At 38.5% G+C, this 20,748-nt stretch overlaps 1 protein-coding gene across 3 annotated transcripts in view; it reads right to left on the reverse strand.

Moving 5' to 3' along the window:
- LOC102237884 (galactosylgalactosylxylosylprotein 3-beta-glucuronosyltransferase 1-like) overlaps positions 1-11,064 on the reverse strand; it is a 36,870-nt gene extending 25,806 nt beyond the window's left edge. For 2 of the 3 annotated variants that reach the window (XM_005806678.3, XM_005806679.3), the window contains exons 1-3: positions 10,877-11,063; positions 2,951-3,131; positions 1,753-1,894 (exon numbers count right to left, since the gene is read on the reverse strand). In XM_005806678.3, coding sequence (XP_005806735.1) covers positions 1,753-1,864 — 112 coding nt within the window. In that variant the 5' untranslated portion in view covers positions 1,865-1,894; positions 2,951-3,131; positions 10,877-11,063. Of the gene's footprint in view, positions 1-1,752; positions 1,895-2,950; positions 3,132-10,876 lie in introns of all 3 variants that reach the window. The other variant, XM_005806680.3, reaches the window with a different exon arrangement.
- Between the last annotated feature and the right edge of the window lie 9,684 nt (positions 11,065-20,748).

Here is a 20,748-nt window from a genome sequence, read left to right on the forward strand (position 1 = left end):
TAGATACACTGAGATACAAGTCAGAAAAGAGCTTTGAAATGTGTCTAGACCTTCAGAACAACTGGAATAGAGAGTGTGCAAAGGAAAGTTTGCATGAAGTGTGTTGAGACTCTTCTTCTTGGTTATTGCAATGGCAACTCCTAATTGCATTGAAATCAGCACAGAATTACATGTCCCATCCAATTCTGTAATTGGTCTATTAAAAGCAACCATGAAGGGACTCGAACCTTCAATCTTCTGAAGGTTCGACCATTAGGCCATGGACAACATGGCCTAATGGACCATGTTGTCCATTAGGCCACATGGTCTTGTTTGTGAACCTAATGTGGTGATTGGAATGGCCGAGTCATGGCTTAAATGTTTTCCAAACATTTAAGCCATATCTTGACAATGTCAGGAATATTTGGAGAGGCTCTGACGCTAGCATAACCATGGAGGTGTACAGTAGATACACTTGAGATACAAGTCAGAAAAGAGCTTTGAAATGTGGCAAGACCATCAGGACAACTGGAATACAGAATGTGCAAAAGAAAGTTTGCATGAAGTTTGTTGAGACTCTTTTTCTTAGTTATTGCAACGGCAACTATTAATTGACTAACAACATAGAAAACAATCACAGAATAACATGGACATGTCCCATCCGATACCGTAGTTGGTCTATTAAAAGCAACCACGAAGGGACTCAAACCCTCAATCTTCTGATCCGAAGTCAGACACCTTGTCCATTAGGCCACATGCTCCTGTTTGCAAACATAACGTGGTGATTTGAATGTCCGAGTCATGAGCAGTTTTCCAAACATTTAAGCCATACTTTGACAAAGTCAGGAATATTTCAAAGTACTGGCTCCAACTTCAGCATGGAGGTGTGGATAGTCTTCAGATACAAGTCAGAAAAGAGTTTTGCAATTTGGCTAGTCTTTCTTGAACATTGGAAAAGAAAGTGTGCTAAGGAGAGTTTGCATGAAATGTATCGAGTTTATTTTTCTTGGTTATTGCAATGGCAACTCCTAATTACGCAACAACATTGAAATAGGCACAGAATTACATGGACATGTCCTATCTGATACTGTAATTGGTCTATTAAAAGCAACCACAAATAGACTCAAATTATTACTACATCTTATTACATCACATCTGATAAGATCTTCTGTAGTAAGAAGATCTTATTGCAGTAAAAACATTTTCCACTAACTCCTCTCACACACACAGTGTCTCTGGTCTCTCTGGTCCTAATATAAATATCTATCCACTTATGATGTGAATTCTGGTAAAAAATGTTTCAATTGCTTTTTATCAAAGACAAATTAGAATCTCCAAAAGCTTGTGTCAGTTGGTCAGCACTGTGGCTGAAGAGTGGCTCAATTAGTAGCACTGTGTCCTCTCTGTCTCTGTTTTGCCCTGCGATGAACTTTCGACTTTTCCAGGTTGTACTCCACTATTTTTTCCTTGACCGCTGGAGATGGGCACCAGCACCCTTCACTATTCCACAAGGGATAAGCGTGCAGGATAATGGATTAAACAATGGATGGATGTCGGAGTTGTAGAAAAACAAATTTTTTAAATTGGCCTCACAGTTCTTGTTGTTCGTTTGTATCTTTATATATCATATTTTCAAAATCACCCAATATGTTTTACGTTTCACCTGATGTTATATCTGACACAGATGAGTGAGCATCCTGAAAGATTAGAAAATGTAAATATTTCTTACCAACTCTTTTTTTTGTTTGTTTGTTTGTTTGGTTTTTTTTTTACCTTTTTGAGCAGTTAGGACAGAGGTGATGTTGCTTTGGTGCCAAACACTGATGAGTAGCATCCAAGGCAACGCAATCAGTACAATGGCAACAACGTCTCGTCTCTTCGGCATCTCCAGGGTCACCCCGATTCATCTCATGGTCTGCAAGGAATAAGAAGTATATATTTTTTTAAACTTATTTTACTGTTATTGTTTATTTACTAAGCCAAAATTGGATTGTTTTCTTTCTGAAGAGACACTGTTAGAAACTCATCGGAAATTTCTAGATTTCTGCTAGGACTTCTTAAAAAGTCTTAAGCAACTCAACTTTAATTTTAACTGAAGAAGGTTGAAGTCCACTTTGTTCTTTTGTTCTCTCAGGGAAGTCATTACCTTCAAACTCTGGGACTGACTTATCTGGATTCATACTACATGAAGACACCAAGACAATTATCTTCTGAAGGTACAACAATAAAGATTTTAAACCTTTAAACAGAGCACATCTGTACTGCAACCTGATGTTTTGATCTGTTTTTTTGCAGTACAATCATTGACTGTAAATGTGTGGATTACCTTTCATTTAGTTATTTCCAATAATTACCCGTTATACCGTTTACCGTGATGATACAATTTAACATTATCCATTCTTTAGGTATCCAGATTATCATGTTGTTAGGTGAAGTACTTCCTTCATAGTACTAGGAGTGTGATGGAGTCTCTTTAAAGGCCAATATTGTGTATCAAATTCTGAAGGCCATCAACAGCCTTCAGCTGCAAGGAATAAACTACAAGGAAGGAGCAATTTGTTTGAAGAAGCAAAACAGAAATCTAGGTCAGACGGTGCTCCGAGCTTTCTGTTTTATCTCAAGTGAAAGCAGGCTGATTATAACGGAGAAAAGGGAGAAAAACATCCTTCTGTTGTTTAACAGCATACCTAGATGACAGTCAGATAAATCCCAAAACCTGTTTTTTATAAACTGTAACTGAACAGAAACCCTAACACTAACCTGGAAGTTGATGTCAAAGCAGCAATTACCTTCACAAAGCAATAACACAAAGTTCCAGATACCAGTTAGTTGAGTGAAAATATTGTAAATATTTTGAGCCTTACAATGCTGCAATTTGTTTAGGTGCTTTGTTAACTTGAGACACACAATACACACCATTATCAATGAATTCCACAATTAAAACAGGCAGACATAAAAGATGGATACTTACATATATGAACGAGGATCCATTAAGGCTAATCCCTTTGGGGTATGAGGACATTTTCTACTACAGTGTTGTGCCATACAGTGGTAAACAAATAAACAGAGCAATCGCTCAATTCCTCTTTGGAGACTTCCAGTGGGGGCTATTCAGCCATCGGGTCCCAGGGTCGCGTCCTCGGTGCCAGCCCCTGTAGAAACAGAGGAGGTCATCCCAATGAAAGAATGCTGCTTCTCACTGCAGAAACAAAGGCAGGTATTGTCGAAGCTGGCATGGGGTTAGGTCGAAGGGGCAGTCATGGCCACAGAACTTGGAACAATAGAATAAATCACATAAAAAATGTCACAGCAACACAAATTGATTATTTTTCTTTCAGGATAAAAATGGGTTTGAAAATAAAGAAAGAGAATCTTATCCAATTCTTTTCTGCAATGTAAAGAAAGTTTTAGATGTTTTATAACGACAGTGCTGCTCCTGCTAACTAACTTTTTTTATCTGAACTATAATGTAGGGATCACATAAATGATTTTTATAAAATAATTTCTGCTAAAAAAAGAGAATTTCTGAAATTAAAGACAAACTGACGTCTCATTTCAAATGATCATGTTTCATTAAGTAGTCAGACTTTTTCTGTGTAAGATTGTCTGGAATGTTACATATTACATTACAAGTAGTTATTTCAACATGTTTCATTTATGACATGCCAATATTTGCGTCATGCTGAAGAGTGGCGAGACAAAACAGATCACTAGATTTCATTTGTGAGTTGTTTTTTTTTCCACAAGTGGTGAAACTTGAAAATAGAACCATGTCAATAAGAACTGCTGGGTAGCGCTCCATTTTCTTTTGAAATTGCAATCAACAACTCATCCTGTAGGTCTGAAAAAGAAAATGAAGAACGACATCTAAAGCACTGCAGACCTCAGTTATGGTCATAGTTCAACAAATAGCAAATATTTGTTGCCTCAAAGCAAGAAGGTTCTCAGTTTATATCCTAACCATCCTGGCTTTTCGGTGTGGGTTTATCCCTTCTGCATGGGTTCTCCAATCCCCCTGAGCAGTGATGGTATGAATGTTTGACCTCTGCTCTGTGATGATCTGGTGACCTTTCTAGAGTGTCCCTTTTCTTTTTCTCCATTGACTGCTGTAGATTGTTATCCCCGCCTCAAGCAAACCTAAACTTGATGCTAAAACCTGAAAATCCATGTCGATTCAGCATTGACTGACTGGGCTTAGCCGGGTTCATAGCTCACCCTCTCACCCGCTGGGTTCCACTCTGATCAGTTTTAATTAATTAAAAAACAGTGTTCTAAGGCTTGTGCAGATGTTCTCAATTTTTATGTGTATGTATTTAAACCCGGCCAGTGATGAAATTAAATTCACACTCAGAGGATTACCACTGATTATCCAGTTTAAGCTGGAGAGCTATCGTCTGCACACATTCTAATCCATACATAATCATCACATGACCGTTTGGCTAAAACGCGAGGTGTTGTAAATATGAAGTTCTGCTGCTACACAAGTTGTGGATGTTTACAATGAGAGGTAAAAGCAATAAGGGTCTTATTGCGCTGCTGAGAATCCCACTAAACATTTGGTAACGTGTAAAAAAAACCCAACCCTACTGCATCAAACCTTCAAGTTGAACTGTCGAACCTTCAGACTGTCTGACAGGGGAAACTGAAGTCATAGGAGGACGGTTTAGAAAGTGTGTATTACTTACAAAACATTTACATCATGTTTCTATACCAACTGAGGGAATAACATTACACAATGTAGAGCTCAAAAAAGTCGATTTTACACAAGACTACATCTTTAAACTACATAGATATACCTGTAAATAACTGAATCCATACAAAAAACAAGTCAATATAAGGAGCAGCATCTCATGATTTCAAGTGGTGTTTTATTGTGCCTCAAAGGCATCCATCCATTTATCCATTTATCCATCCATCCATCCATTTATCCATCCATCCATCCATTTATCCATCTATCCATCCATCCATTTATCCATCCATCCATCCATCCATCCATCCATCCATCCATCCATTTATCCATCCATCCATCCATCCATTTATCCATCCATCCATCCATCCATCCATCCATCCATCCATCCATCCATCCATCCATCCATCCATTTATCCGTTTACATGCATAGTTGGAAATTTTCCTGACTTGAATAAAACAATGTCCATAAAACTTTCTCATTTAGACTCATAAACATAATTTATAATAAAGGAATGGAAATTTTAAAGTTGTAAGAAAAAGATCATAAAGTAAAAAAAAACATTACAGAGTTGACTTAACTTAGAAATGAATTCAAAAGTTAGAATTTTATTTTGCGATAACAAGCCAAATATTTGTTCAAACTTGTCAAAATGAGTCCATGTGACTTTGTCAATGCTATTATAAACATTTAAAAGTAAATGTTTTGAACTTAGCAGTTAATGTTGATGTAGCTTGAGCAATTTAACGGATTGAAAGAACTGCAGCAGTTCTTTCAATCTTCATCCTTCATCTTCAGACAATCAGAGCCACATCACGGCACCATCGAGTGCGTATCAAGAGGCATGTGTATGCATAACATTGATTAAATCAGAACCACAGAGCAAGAGCAGATTTCATTATTTAAACTACTGCGAGCTTCCCAACCTAATTATAAAAGCTCACTCAAGCAGCATACATTAACTTGTTTACTGGTCTTGTTGGACTCTGGGGGTGAATGTGAAACTTTAAAAGTAGAGCAATAAGTTCCAAGTAGACCAAGCTCCTTCATAATGGCTCATTTTAGTTAATCAAGAGAATATATCTGCTGGTATTTCTATTTCTGTTCCCTTTGGTCCGAAGGCTCTAATATCCCAAGCTGACGTCAGAAAGCAGCAGTGCTGAGAGAACCCCTGTTGAGCCTCCTCACATCATCAGCGTCCATGCAAAAATAGCATTTGTGGACTCTAGATATATAACAATAAACTTAGAAAGCAGTGGATTGCTGGAGAAAGAGGTAGGATTTAGTTTTTTTTTTAAACATAAGATGTTATTCTTAATGGTTGTTTATTTGAATTTGTCTCAGAAAACATTTTAACTCTCAATTCATAATTCAGGGCTCCCCATAAATGTGACCACAACTGTACATTGCCTCTCAGTAGATACAAGTTGAAAAATTATGTTTATTAGTTTCTCTAAAGCTTCTGGAAAATATTGTTACTTCCCTATATACTGGGTGCTAAAAATAAATCTGTGCACAGAGCTTTACTGCCATGAGCCGTGGCAACGGGAGAGCTTTTGAGAACACAGAAAATGGCCCCTTCCTCTCTCCGTAGTGAGTAAACCACATAGCCACAGTCTAAGAAAGATGTTGTCATCTGGTGTAGCTTTGAAGGAGACTGGAACAAGAGAGAGTTTTCTATTGAAATTCACAATTATCCACATTATTGCTGTGTTTTTCTGACTGCCTGCTAGCATAGTGCAGCTTCGTACTCACACCCTCCTGCCTGCATGAAATGCTCTTTCTTCACTTCTTACCGGGCAGCAGCAGCTAATCTGAACTCTTCCTCAACCTGTCCTCGGTCACGTCTCTCATCATCCTCATCCTCCAACGATGAGTCCCTTGAATCACTAATTCTCCCTCCTTCTCCGATACTGAATCTTCTCCAGCAGGTAAAGTTTGTGTAGTAATTAACATATCGATTAGTTTGATACATTTTTCTGAATGGACTTATGCGCTTTTTAGTTTTTGTTGTCATAGTTTTTCTGACCGGTCCCGTCTCGTATCCGCTCACTTTACTCGGACTCCGGTTAGCTGAAATGGCGCTATTTATAACCTCGGTGGAGAGGGGCGGGCCAAGGAGGATCGAGGGATTTCATTGGATAAGCCCAATGTCTGTCAATAAAATCAACCAATGGGTTGTCGCGGTCGATAAAATTATATTTAATATACTTTTTGTGTGTGTGGCTAAATTATGACAGCCTAGGGCAGCCAGAAATGGACAGTATGCGCATCAGTCTGTACTTCAGACTTAAGTTAAAACTGAATGCAGCTTTTTTCTGTTCAAATTGTCAACCCGCCACGGTTGCGTTGCTCTGATTTACAAGCCACTTCATACTTTTACTTTTAGGTTGTTTCTAATTTCCACCCCATTTTGAGTGTTTCAGATCATACCCTCAAGCAAATTTCAATATCAGATTTTTTAAAAGCCTGAGTAAATACACCAACGATGATTTAATTTATTAAAACAGTTAACCCAAAGTGACAGTAGAATTGCCTCATGTTTCATAATATGAAAGTCTTTTTTCACACTTGAAAATCTGCTTCCTGAGGTGTCTGAACAGAGTCAGACATCAAGTGTTGATGAAGGACCACATGCAATGTGGTCCTTCATCTTCTGTTAGTCTTCTTAGTTTACAAGAACTAACATTATTGACTTTGGCATGGAGTAATGTAAACATTGCTTAGTAGCAACCACGAAGGGACTTTAACCCTCAATCTTCTGATCCGAAGTCAGAACCTTGTCCGAAGTCAGAACCTTGTCCATTAGGCCACGTGGTTCTGTTTTCCAAACAAATGTGGTGATTGAAACAGCCAAGTCGTGAGCAGTTTCCCAAACATTTAAGAGTGACGAAGTGCCATTAGCTTAAGTATAAGTGGTACTCTTGATGTTCTATAAAAAAAACCCCTAAATCTTAAGGGACAGAGAATGAGAAGACTTATGTTTCTTCTTATTATCATCTTCTTCTTAGAATGTGATGGTTGAACCATCACATTCAGCCATGTGTGATTGTTGAATGTCACAACCATCTAATTAGTTCCTTTTAATTAGTTAAAAAGAACTAATTAGAGTTTTTACACCAATATGCCATTGTAATATAGGTAATTATTTTAGCAAGATTCTGAGGTTGCAGTCCAAAAATCCACAAGGTGTTTTCAAGCAGTCTACAGATTGTTAAAACACATAAGTCACAGAGAACTCAGGAAACCTGCACTGCACATAAAGTGACAAACGTGATCGCTCTTGGCTGGAAAAAATGACTTACATTTGAGGACTGCTTACACATTTAGTTCTTTTGAAAGTGTGCGCTAGAAGCACAAACTGAACATTGCTGTGAAAGTTCATCTGAAATTTTTGCACAATTGGCATAAACGTCAGACAGCATTGTCATGAAAAATTACTATCATTGTTTTACATCAGTGTGAAAAACATCAGGACTTCTTAGAGTGGTTAGTCTATTGAATTATTAACTTAATAAACTAGTTTAGTTTTTGCCTTGAAATCCTCCCGTGAAGGCCATGTTCCCCAGTCTTTTTCTTTGTTGCTGAATCACTGACATTAACTGAGGCAAGTGTTGACTGCAGTGCTTTTTCTTTTGTGACTCGTTCCATGTTTCCTCCATTTGTAGATAATGGCTCTCACTGTGCTTCATTGGAATTCCCAAAGTTTAGAGATGCCTCTTTGACCCCTGACACACAGATGAGTCTGTTTTCAAATGTTTTCAAGTTGGGGTCTGATGTTTTGATTTTGACATTAAAGTCATAGTATTATGTGGGGATAAATTCTTGTGGTACTGGAGGTGCCTTGCCATACATTAGGGGTGCACCGATTTCAGTTTTCCGGCCAATTGCCGTTTGCCGATCTTTTAAAAAGCCTAACTTACCGGTACTGATTTTGGCTGATACAATTTTTGTCTGAAATGTTGCTCAGTATATCAAGAAAGTTGCTGAATTGGCAACAATGGGGTGACTGTTGTTAACTGTAAACGTGCAGACATGACCTGGTCAGCCTGTTTGTCAGTCAAACCTCTCACAGAATAAAAGAAAAGCACAGTGGTTGATTTTTAGACCTTTGCGGAGGTTGATAACATCGGTGGATGAGATCGGCTTCACATGTAAAAATCAGCCGATCACCGATCTCCCAAAATTAAGAAAATCAGCACCGATAAATGGGTGCACCCCTACTATACATTTCTTTCTCCTCATAAACATGAGAAGAAAACATTGTAGGGAGAATCAACATGCTGCCTCTTATGGGACGGTAATGCTGGTTTGGCTGGGACACGCTCTGTCTAGTGATCTGCTTATGAAGCATTCCCCCTCTGCTTCAAGCTTCAGTTTGCCCAGAACCTCAACCAGCTTTAAAGGGTTTCAAATCTCCCACAAGAAATCTGATTTAAAGGCACTTTTCATACTGTACATCAAACAGGCAGCAGGGAAAACAGATATAAAAAAAGACAAACCACCATTAGTAGTTCAAAAGGTCATGACTTACTCATCTGAGCTAATGTTAATTCAGCTGAAGCTTCTCATGTAGATTAAATACAAACTAATGTAGAGAGAAAAATGGAAGAGATTTCCAAAGACCCACAGAACGAAGCTGTAGCTGAATACAGAGCTTTCTCCTGGATCTACAGTTAAAATGGTGACTTTTTGTCATTTATTGGTTAAAACGAGTGATATGGTTTAGTATTTAAGCCTCCAAGTCACTAGTTTGCTGAACTATTTCACTGCCACTGCAGCTCCAAGTCTTCTACCAGTTTTACACATCTGGAGACTAACAGGTTAAATGTCATTGCAGAATATCTCAAACTAGACTGGATGTGAATTCTCACATAAGACTATGGTTAGATTACCTTTTAGTTTGACCTGAACTGGCAGAGCAAGATCTGTTTATGGACATCAAACTAAAGGGGGCCAAATATACTTAATTTTTTTTTTTGTAAAAGAATTTGAAAAACATCTCTATTTGTCTGTAACATAATCTCAATTCATTAAAGTTTGTGGAAACGGGGAACAACTTAAAGGGATTTTTTGAGAATATATAAATAAACCTGTGGGGTTTTTTGTTGTTGTTTTAATCTGACGGTGAGGAATTCAGTTTTGTAAACTGCCACATGTGATAAATCTTAAATTTAAAAGAGCTCCAACTAAAGAAAGACAACGTTTTCCTGTTTGCGTTTTTCCAAAAGCCAAGAAATTTCATACGTTGGGAGATATCGTGTTAGTGATTAGTGAATCCAAAATATTTATTGCTCAATACTGAACAGTTCTATACTGAACTGTTTCATTCTTTTTATTTACTTCCATGGAACATATAGAAAAATTATATTAAACCATCGTATCATACCAATATTCTTGTCTCTGTAAAAATTATTTTTGCAGTCTGGTTTGCGATTTTACACCACAGATAATTTCAGTCAATTAATACATTTAATTTTAGGGTAATTAATTGCTAGCAAAATTACAGTGTTTTTCAATGGAAGATTTTTACATTAAATGTATGTGTTTTACATAAAATCACTTTAAAAATCACGTGAAATTAACGTTTTTTGAGTTATAGGTAAGTCGATGTATTTTCTGACTTAGTTTAATGTTTTGGACTTTACGGTCTATAACAGTTGGTATTATACAAGTTTTCAGTATCAATTTTTCAGAGTTTTTTTTTTTTTTAGAGTGCAATGATTTGCTTAAACTTCATTGGTTCTGCGTAAACTACTGTAAGGGTTTGTTTGCAAGGCAGATCTCTTCAAGACTTTAAACGATGCCCACTTCAGCTGAACCCTGATTTGTGTCTGTAGTTTGAGACACGAAGAGTTTTCACTTAAAAAAAAAAAAATGAAGCAAAGTGAAACTAAAATACTGAGCTTTCACAGCCACTAAGGAGAGTCAATATGAAGATCTGCAGTGTGACAGAGCCTCATCATTTTACTTAATAGGAAAGAAAGCAATATCTCTACTTTGTACATATTTAAATCCTCTGCTCCATTATTCTCCTCTTCTCTTGTAGTGATTTTAAAAGTACTCGTTAGATAAATTCAAAGGTTTTTCCATTTTAATCAAACCCCTTCTGATATTAAACAAAACACATGAAAACAGGTGAAAAGTATACCTGCCCTTTAAGAGTTAAAGGCAAAATATAAAGGGGGAAAAAAATAACGGTTGCCAACCTTAATTGCAGACTGAAGCAGCTGAGCAATCACATTCCTCCTCCTTCTTCTGCTGTTTCTGCCACACGGAGGATCTTATTACTTCACACACGTTTAGCTGCAGTTGGTGCGGCTGCATCCCTGAATGAACAGATGACTGAAAAGGTGGTGGGAACGCTCGCTCTGTGCTCCAGCGCTCTCTGACTGAGACGTTGGAGAGGACAGCTCGTTTGGCATCACAGTCACTCTCTCCCTCCCTCCATTTTACCCTCCTCCCATCGCTCCTCTTCACTCTCTTCTTCCCTCTTGTTAATTGTTGCCAGCAGCTCCCCTCAAAGCCAATCATCTGCTTCCTTTTGGCTTGCTGCTGTTATGAATGCCAGTCTGTATGAATCCAGCGAAAGTGACAGAGAGAGACATATGAAGACATACTGTATATGTGTGTGTTTTTAAAAGAGTCTGACAGAGCATCGGCTGTGAGGAAGAGACAGACTAACAATCAGAGGAACACTGGAGCATAGACAGAAGGCTCTGTTTTGGAAAGTAGGTGTATGTTGAATAAAGTACCAGTGATAAACATTGAAAACCTGGGACACAATTAGATTTTTACAGTGAAAGATCACTGCTTTTTATAGTCATTAACTGCTACGCTTAGTCTTTTAGAGAAGTGTGACATTTAGAGGAAATGCTAAGCCACTGAAGACGATCCACCAACTTGACTTAACCTTTACAGGATAATAGATTTTGGCTCTGCATCATGTGACGTCTAAGTGCTTGAAAACAATTTAAAAATGTGTTTTTAACAATGAAAGCTACAGATTAGCATTAGCATGTCTTACACAACTTTAATTTGTCATGATCTGAACTTTTGTTTCCTCAAAGGAAGTGATAAAAGTCTAAATGTCAGGAATTGACATTTAAACTGTTTTCTCACTGCCAAAATACACATGCGTTTTACATGTGCAAAAATCATATTTTGATTATGTGATCTAAGGGATCGCACTTGATGGACATGGAAAATTTCAAAAATGAATTTGGTCCACATTTACAGTGTATACATTTCAAATGATAAAACCCATAGTTTACATGTAATCCCAACTACCAGGTGATCATGTGGAACCCCCAGATTACATGTGATTCCCATGCAAAACTCAAGTGCAGCTCAAAAATTTGTCATGATAATGTTTTGTCTACATATTATTTACATCTAAAGCTCAAGTGAAACCCAGAAATCACATGTAATGCCTATTTGAAACCCATAAATTGGGCACACTTGGTCTTTGTAACCGAATAAATGAAAATAAAAACAAAACAAGCTAACAGAGCCAAACCTAAACTTTTATTTTGCTTCCACAGGAAACTCCCGTTTTGGTCTCAACCAACTCTGCTCTGCCTTTGGTATTTTTTGCATCTGCTTTCACCATTAAAAACATCTATCCATCCATCTATCCATCCATCCAACCAACCAACCAACCAACCAACCAACCAACCAACCAATCAATCAATCAATCAATCAATCAATCAATCAATCAATCAATCAATCAATCAATCAATCAATCAATCAATCAATCAATCCCTAGTGAGGTAATGAGGGTGACAGTAGATTAGGTGAGATTTTATTGCTTGACTAAATCCGTTCAGAAATGTCACTGGGGTTCAAACCCACGACCTTTTCACTGCAAGGCAACAAACAACAGCAACACTATGCGGCCCTGTCCATGAACAGCACAGCATAATTAGGTAAAGTATTGTTTTTACCCATGATTTTGCAAATGAAAATGTTCCTTTAGACTGCTTGTTCTCTACGATGCTGGGTTCTCATTAGCCAGCTTGTAATATGTCGTCTGCCTCATCTCATGGCTGTCGGAAATGGGCAGGATGCAGAACATGCCTCTTTTACATCAGGTGTTGGCTTGCAAAGCAGTGTGTCTGTCTGTGTATCCAAGATATTTTGTGTCTTTAGACTGTGGGATTACAGCGGGGCCCTTTCCTCGGATAAGACACTGAACCAACCCTTTGTTGAAAAGCTCAACTTGTTTGTGAGGAAAAAGCGTTTTATATTAAGAAAAGTATCCTATGTATCCTTGTTGTTTTAAAGTTACACCAGGGAATTACGCATCCCTAACCAGTCAGACTGATACAAGCATTAGCTTCAACTAACGCTTAGCCAGGTTACATGGAAAATGTTCAACTGAGAAAATGACCAAACCTGGTCTCCCTCTCACAGATTCATCTTATCTATATTTAAACAGTTAGTGATGCTGAGGTTCTTAGTAGGAAGCGGGGGTTCTGTCTAAGGCCCCATATTGGGTCGGCCCTGGAGGAACAGCCGCTGCGATGCACATCTCTGGAATCTACCTGGAATCTACCTGGAATCTACCTGGAATCCCCCGGCGGCCCCTATCAGTCCACCGATGCTTTGGGGACATTTTGATTCATTTAATTGTTGCATATTTGGCTTTTTGCTGCGGTTCTAATCATTGCTACAATATTTTCTCTGATGTTTATTTTTGTGACTCTAAATGGACCGAATCTTCCTTTAACACTTGAGGTTCTGCAACTTCTATTTACAGCCGCGAACCTCCAGCCCAGATCCTGTCAGCAGCGGCTTTAACCTGCCTGGTAGAAACGTTAAGGAGAAGCAGAGTGAGCAGAGAGCAGGTGGTACCGGGTGGTACCGGGTGGTACCAGGTGGTACTGGGGCTTTCAGCTGTGTTGCGACTCGCGGTGACAGTTGCAATACCGTGTCTTATATCAGGATGTCTGATATATAGACAGACATTCTTTATATCTGTCTGTGGGACCGACCCAGACTGCCTGTAGCAAACCGGGCGTCGCGATCCGCCCCTCCTCCTCACCATGGACCCGGAGTCTGAACAACATGGAGGCAGAAACTGAGAATCATTATTAGACTGAAGGCAGCCAGACTAGTTTATTTAGCTAAATTATTATATTTGGCTAAATATTATTGCTGAGGGGCACAAACAGGCCTCCTGATGCACAGATAAAAAATAAGATACTAATAAAAGACTTTTTTAAAAATGTTTGGAAAAAAAAATCATGAAGGGCACTAGGGGCATCAAGAATAAAAGGGGCAAGGGCTCAAGCTCCCTTACCCCCCCTCTCTGCACGTGCCTGTCTAGCAATGATTTAAAGTTTCTGCTTGCGGAAGCGACTAATGGCAGAACATTGTCGTCTTGCACTCTTTTTATATGTAAGTGTTCTTGATGTGACGTCTCTGAAGCGTTTTCTGTTTGGGTCGCTCTGTGAGGTGTAAAGTAGGCCAAAGCGCCTGGGGATCCTCTGAGCACTTTGACAACTTCCACATCCCCTCTAAGCTGCTCCCCAGACGGGTGAAGGCGATATTTAGGGCAAAGCCACGCACTGTGATCCCTTTTGACAGCAGAAAGTCTGTCTGAAATCTAAGAGCATGAAATTTAGCAGGGAAACAGCGAAAGTGATGGAGCCATTGACATGTCAAGGAGAAAAAAAGATCTCATGAGACCAAAACTGGGCTTATGAGATAACTGGGTGCTCACCACGCATTGAGTTATTTCTAGTTCAGTAAAAATAATGCATGAACAAAATTACTGCCCACCTATTATCCTTGTTGCTACCTCTGTTACCAGCCAACAGCTTGCACAAACTGAAGCTATGATGGTAAAAGGCAGAGGAAGAAAGAGGAAAGGGAAGACTGACAGAAACAAAGAAACGGCTAAGCCAGTGTGAGTGGCCGGGCATTTTGTCTGTGTGCGTCTCAATGGGCAACTCACAAAGTGTGTTAATTCAGCCGGCTCAAAGCGTCGGGAAGAGAGGCTTTCCCAAACTGGCAAACAAATCCTTTCCCAAGCTTAATTAATATTCTGGGGACAATTCTCTGCTCTTTGAGCTGTAAAGTGAACAGCAGAATAACAACAGATTCAGGTTCAAGGTGCAGATGTTAAGTTCACAGTTTGTCTGAGTTCTTTGTTCTGGTTATTGTTTTCGGTCTTTCCTTTACTCAGTATTTTAGGTCACTGGATTTCTTTGTTGCTTGCTTGTGTTTTGTTTCCTTCTGTTCAGATACAGCTTGCTCTTTCTTTTTTCTTCACTTGGAAGCGACTGTGGCTCAGTGAGTAGAGTAGTTGTTATGCAATGCGAAGGTTGCGGGTTGCAAACCCACTAAAACAAGATTAGTTTTTTGGAGTTATATCGTTTGGTCTGATGAAAACAAGTGTTTGGTCATAAAAAAAAAACATCACTTCAAAGAAAGCTTATATACGGAAGAGGATTAGAGCCGCCGAAGAAAAAAAAAAGAATTCTGAGATTAAAGTCTGACTTTCTGACTTTAATCTCAGAATTCTGACTTTCTGACTTTAATCTCAGAATTCTGACTTTCTGACTTTAATCTCAGAATTCTGACTTTCTGGCTTTAATCTCAGAATTCTGACTTTCTGGCTTTAATCTCAGAATTCTGACTTTAAACTTTAAATTTTTATTTTTTTTCCGGTGGCCCTAATCCTCTTCCGTACTTATAAGCCTGACAATAGATGTAAAAATTGACAAGGTTGAACGCACTTGTTGGCCACAAATATTTGATTTTATTTTTACCTGCTAACCACTGAAATAAACAGCTGATATTAAATTTATTTTTTAAAGATTTCTGGATGGGTCACTGTTTATCTACACATGGTTGGTGTATGTAGTGAGCAAACACTACTGGATCTCTGTGCCTTATTTACATTGACATTAAAATGAAGGGACGAAACATGGCAAAGGGGGTAATGCTTTTTGCAGGCACATAGTTCCATTTTGTAGCAAAATAATATGTTACCTTCACTTGTTCTAAAAATGCTGTACATATCAAGCATGACTTAAAAGAAATTTTACAATTTGAAGCCTTGAAATTGGTCTCTGTCTCTTTAAGAAGCTGCTGCTCTTTCCGAGTATGACAATTGCAGATTCCCACAGATTTTCTGCATGATTGGATTCAATGCTTACTGTAGCTTCTTTAACTCAAGCAAGTTAATGTGAAGTTGATTTTCTTTGAAGGCTTTTCAAATTTGGGGTTTCAATGAGTAAAACCCAAACTATGATTTTTATTAGGCAATCTGCAAAGTTAGCTGCTGTTCAGCTTACTGAACAGCAGCAAAAGATCATCCATTTTGATGATCTTTAGGCACATCGGGTCTATCATTTACATGCCAACACTGGATGGAGTCTGTTCTTGTGGACTTTGCTAAATGACAGGCTTCGGATACAAAGCCTTTATCATGGGCTTCTAAGCTTACTGTCGCTACCTGTGCCATCAGCTCTGGGCTCATAAACACAAATCTCACTAAACACAGAGTACGTCTTCCTCATCAACAGATGCCCACAAAAATAGTTTTCATGAGCTCATAATTTTCATTCTGTGTGTACTAAACAGGTGATTACACTAAGAAAGGGCAGAAGTTGGTCCGGGACTTTAGTTTTGTGACTTCTAACAAATATCGTTCACCAAAGCTCCACTAATAGCTTACTTATGCTTTCCATGTTGAAATATTTATGCAGTACATTTGTGATTCCATTTAATAACTTGTCATAGTTTTTTTAAATTAGACCACATGCTAACCCCAAAGCTAACTCTTCAGCAGCTTAACATTAAGCAACCAGATGGAACGGTACAATTTGCATGTGACTTGATCGACATGCAGTTTTATTTACAAGGAGCTGCTAGCTCTTCTAGAGGGCATAAGAGTCAGCATTACAAGTGAACCGATGGCTTTACAAACAGTTGTTTACATTTGTCTTGTATCTTACATTTCTTGTGTGTAAATGATTATGTGTCTTTCATAGTTTTCATAATGCTGCTGAGCTCAGGAAAAAGAAACATTAGAATCAGAAGAGAAGAAAAATGAATCATGTTCAGTAATTAAAGATGAAGCTAAATGTTTCCTCTGGCGTACGCATGCAGGCTTAAACATCTTTCTTATTTCTTCATCATTCATCTGTGGCTGTTTGTTCACTAATGTAAACAATCAGCTAAGTTCTTAATAATGCCAACTGAAGGAAGAAGACCTTTCTCTTGGGAGAAGACTGGATATATAATGGGAGTAATTACCTGAGACTCACTCCTTAGTTATTCCTCCGGAGATCTCCCAAAGTCTTTCAGTCATTCCTCTCCGAGCTGAAATTGGCACTGCTGCATAGTGCGACATGTTTGCTCACAACAAAGCAGCAAAAGGAAACGGTTTGATCCCAAAAGCAGTAGTTGTGCTGCTGCAGTGAAGCGGTGAATGACTACCTACAGCACAAGTTTTCACGTCCCTTAAACCCATCAGTCACCAACGTCAACTGGTTGCTCTGACATTTTGTTGGGACAGACTAACACCAGAAGAGCAACTAGTGATGTAAAGGGATAATGCCAGACAGTGTTCAACATTTTCTACAGATAAAAGTCTGAAAAGCACAATTACAACAGCATTTCTCTAGCAGAGAAGAACATCAATACCAAGATCTGTCAGCTTAAATGGAGAGTCTGCATGTCGAAGCTAAACCTTAACTCCTGTGACCTCTAATAGGTTTTCATCCAGGATTGTTTGGTATTAAGTTCTATCAATTTTCCCATTAAGCTTGACCAGTTCCTATCAAACAAGCAGCTGGACTTCCAATGGCATTACATTATACTTGGCTGAACTCTGTTTATAATCGGTGATATCTAAAGGCCATTGATTGTCGTATAGGAGGCATAAGAGGAACTGAATCCATCTGAACACTACACTTTCTAGATTGTTTTGTGGCAAATAATTTCGGAAAACATGTTTCATCTTCATTTCAACTTATAATTACACATCAATTTATGTTGGTCCATCGCAAAAAAAAAACAAAAAAACTCCCATTAAGTTCATTAAAGTTTGTGACTTTCTCATGATGAAAAGCGGAAAGGTCACCTAATACGTTGTTGATGTGGTGAGTTTTTGAAACATGCAGATATATTTTTTCGTCTCTGTTGAAATTGTTACCTTCAATTGTTCATTTAGAGCCATAACTCTGGGAGATGTAATTAGAGTATCTGCTCCGGTGGACACAACAGAACACGTTGTATTGCTGTGGCCGCCAGCAGTTAGTAACCACACCATAGTAGCTGATGAAAAAGAACAAAAAGGAGGGAGTAGTCATTGTGCTTTGACAGCTCAGGCAGCTACGATCCTTCTCACGCATCAGATAGGGGCAGTCAGCATGTTCCACTTAGCTTACTTTCCACACATTAATATTTACTGACTTATCAAACTATGGAGATAGAACAAATTCAATTGGAAAATAAGTGCATGTTGGATATTGTAATTCATGAAAGAGAATCCTCGGAGGATGTCTGCCAATATGAGTGAATGTCTGCTTTTAAATGAGCTCTTGAGAGACAAGTTATTTTTGTCACTCTCCCTGCTGCTCCCCCCAATGACTCAGCCACTGAAGATGAGTGCAGGTCCAGAAATCAGCCTGACATTTTTCCTCCTGCTGCATGTGGCGTTCTGCTGGAAACATGTTTGTCATCCATTGTTTTGCTTTATCATCATGCCGCCACTCTATTGCTGGGCTTCCTGGAAGCTGCTGATGGAGCTGAGCCTCACAGTATGCACTGTTATTTTCTCTTCAGTTGCATCATTTGACTCAACAATTTATATGAATCTACTGTTATGATCTCGTCTGCGGGTACCGTCCAACATGAGCATTAGAGGGTATTATGTGTTTTCCAGGCACATAGTGCCATTTCATAGCACCATCAAGTAATTATGTTAACTTCAGTTGTTTAAAAAAATCCTATAAATATCGAATATGACTTAAAATAAATTTTACTTTGCTGCGCCCATTGATATTGCTATGGTGACTGTGTTTTGTTACATTGTAAAGCTCTAAGATGTGTGTAAATCATGCTATGGATTAATTACTGAAGCCTGTAAGAGCTGTCCAATCAGGATGCAGTACAAATATGACTTATATCCTGTTTTACACAGAATTCATATGGGATTAAACCAGAAGATCTGCCTTGGGTGATATATTGGGTACAAAATGATAATAACCATAAAAAAACTTTAAAACTTTTCCCAATCAAGTGTACGTGTTCAAATATCAGCTTTAAGCTCGCTTGGTTTTCTTCCACAATCCAAAAACATGCATTGGATTTGAGCCAATGCTCAAAACTGACTTTCCATTGCATTTGTGCCGTGGCATGATTGTTTGTCTCATGATTTTGGACTCAAATATTCAGGTCTTGAGTAAAATCCACTCTAATTCAGGTTTAGGGTAGCTCAAGGAATGTAGCATTAGTAGCTCCTATCCTGGAGATGTGTGTGCATGCGTGTATAGGCGTGTGTGTGTAGGTGTGTGGATGTATGTGGTGACTCTAAAACTATGACTCCAGCTGCAGCTTATAACTTGTGAATCTCTCAGTTGCACTTTGCTTCACAATCCTTTCCCTTGTGCACATTATCATACCACATTTCTTCCTTCCAGACAACTTTTTATTCATATATTTGCATGCAGGACTGTGTAACCAACCAGCTTCTTCTGCATTGAGCATTTGTGACTTACCTTCCTGCTGCTGGGTCTTAAAAATCCCATTTCTATAACTGCTCTTATATAATATTCTACTTTCATGAGAAACTAAATTTGAGGTTTTCTTTAGCTGTCAGCCATAATTATCAAAACACATGGAAATAAATGGTTGACATGTATCAATCTTCCTGCAGTGAGTCACTTTTTGCATTGCGTAACAAAATTAAAATAATTTTCTCTATATTACTGTATTTGACGCTGTTTGACTTCTGCAAAAATAGCTACAGATGTTATTTCCACTGACTGAATTGCTCAACACAAGGTGAAAATAAAATCCACGAATTAGCTTAACTTAATATTAAGACAGTGAGTGACACTTCTAAAAAGCCCATTCTTTTTTTGTTGTTGTTTTTGATGCTCGGTTTAATGAGGACTGGAGTTCATGTGACGTTCATCCTCACATGTTCCTGTCAACACGACAAACTCCCTGGCGGTTTCTTTTCTGTGCAAATCCATGCAGCTCAGCGTGACAGGTCAGGCTGTTCCCTGACATTTAAACCAGCCGCCTGATTTGATCAGCGGTACGGGCACTCGCTCCGACTCCACACGGTAATTATGTGACAATTTCATTTCTGTCTGCACACGATAATTTGGTTCTTGACGGGCCTCTTAGGTGCATCGTATAATCGTACTGGGGGCTGGCTGCAGCATAAGTGCTTCACTACAGAGGGGATATTGGTTGCTGACGTTTGTTTGCATGAGCGATTATTTTGAATTTTATTGTGCAGGTATGACAAGAGAAACTTTTTTTTTCACCTGCAGGTTATATGAGAGACTGATTTCTTTAATTTATTCCTGTTTATTATCTCTTAGATTTTTTTTTTTCCAAAATAAATTTAGTCTTGGATTTGTGTGCTTTCAGTCATATGAATACAGCTGGTTTCCACATCAGTGTCTAACACCAAGACAAGTCCTGCTGTGTAATAAAAAGTCAGCACAATCCCATGGGACTTTCTGCAAATGCAGGATGTCTTCCTGTAAGCAGCTGAGAAACATTTACATTTTTATTACTTACATTTCATTTTTTTCTTCATTATGTGTCTTTGCAGCTCTGAGCTGCACTCTCTCCATTTTTAAGTCCCTGCCCTGTAGCTTTATGTCGGAAATCCAGGAAATGCTTTCGAGAAAAACAGTTCTGTAATGTAGAACTCATGAATTATTCTTGCGTATTTGCACATTTTTTTTAAATGAACATTTTAATCATTTGTTTTTGCCTGAAATCCAGATTGTATTGTTCACTGATACTCCACAGTACAGGATTGGGGTTATGACTGGAAGCAACCCTCTACCAAAATCCCAAAGGGAAGTAAAACAGGAGG

The sequence above is a fragment of the Xiphophorus maculatus genome, chromosome 11 (genome assembly GCF_002775205.1).
Source record: "Xiphophorus maculatus strain JP 163 A chromosome 11, X_maculatus-5.0-male, whole genome shotgun sequence".
Taxonomy (NCBI): Eukaryota; Metazoa; Chordata; class Actinopteri; order Cyprinodontiformes; family Poeciliidae; genus Xiphophorus; species Xiphophorus maculatus.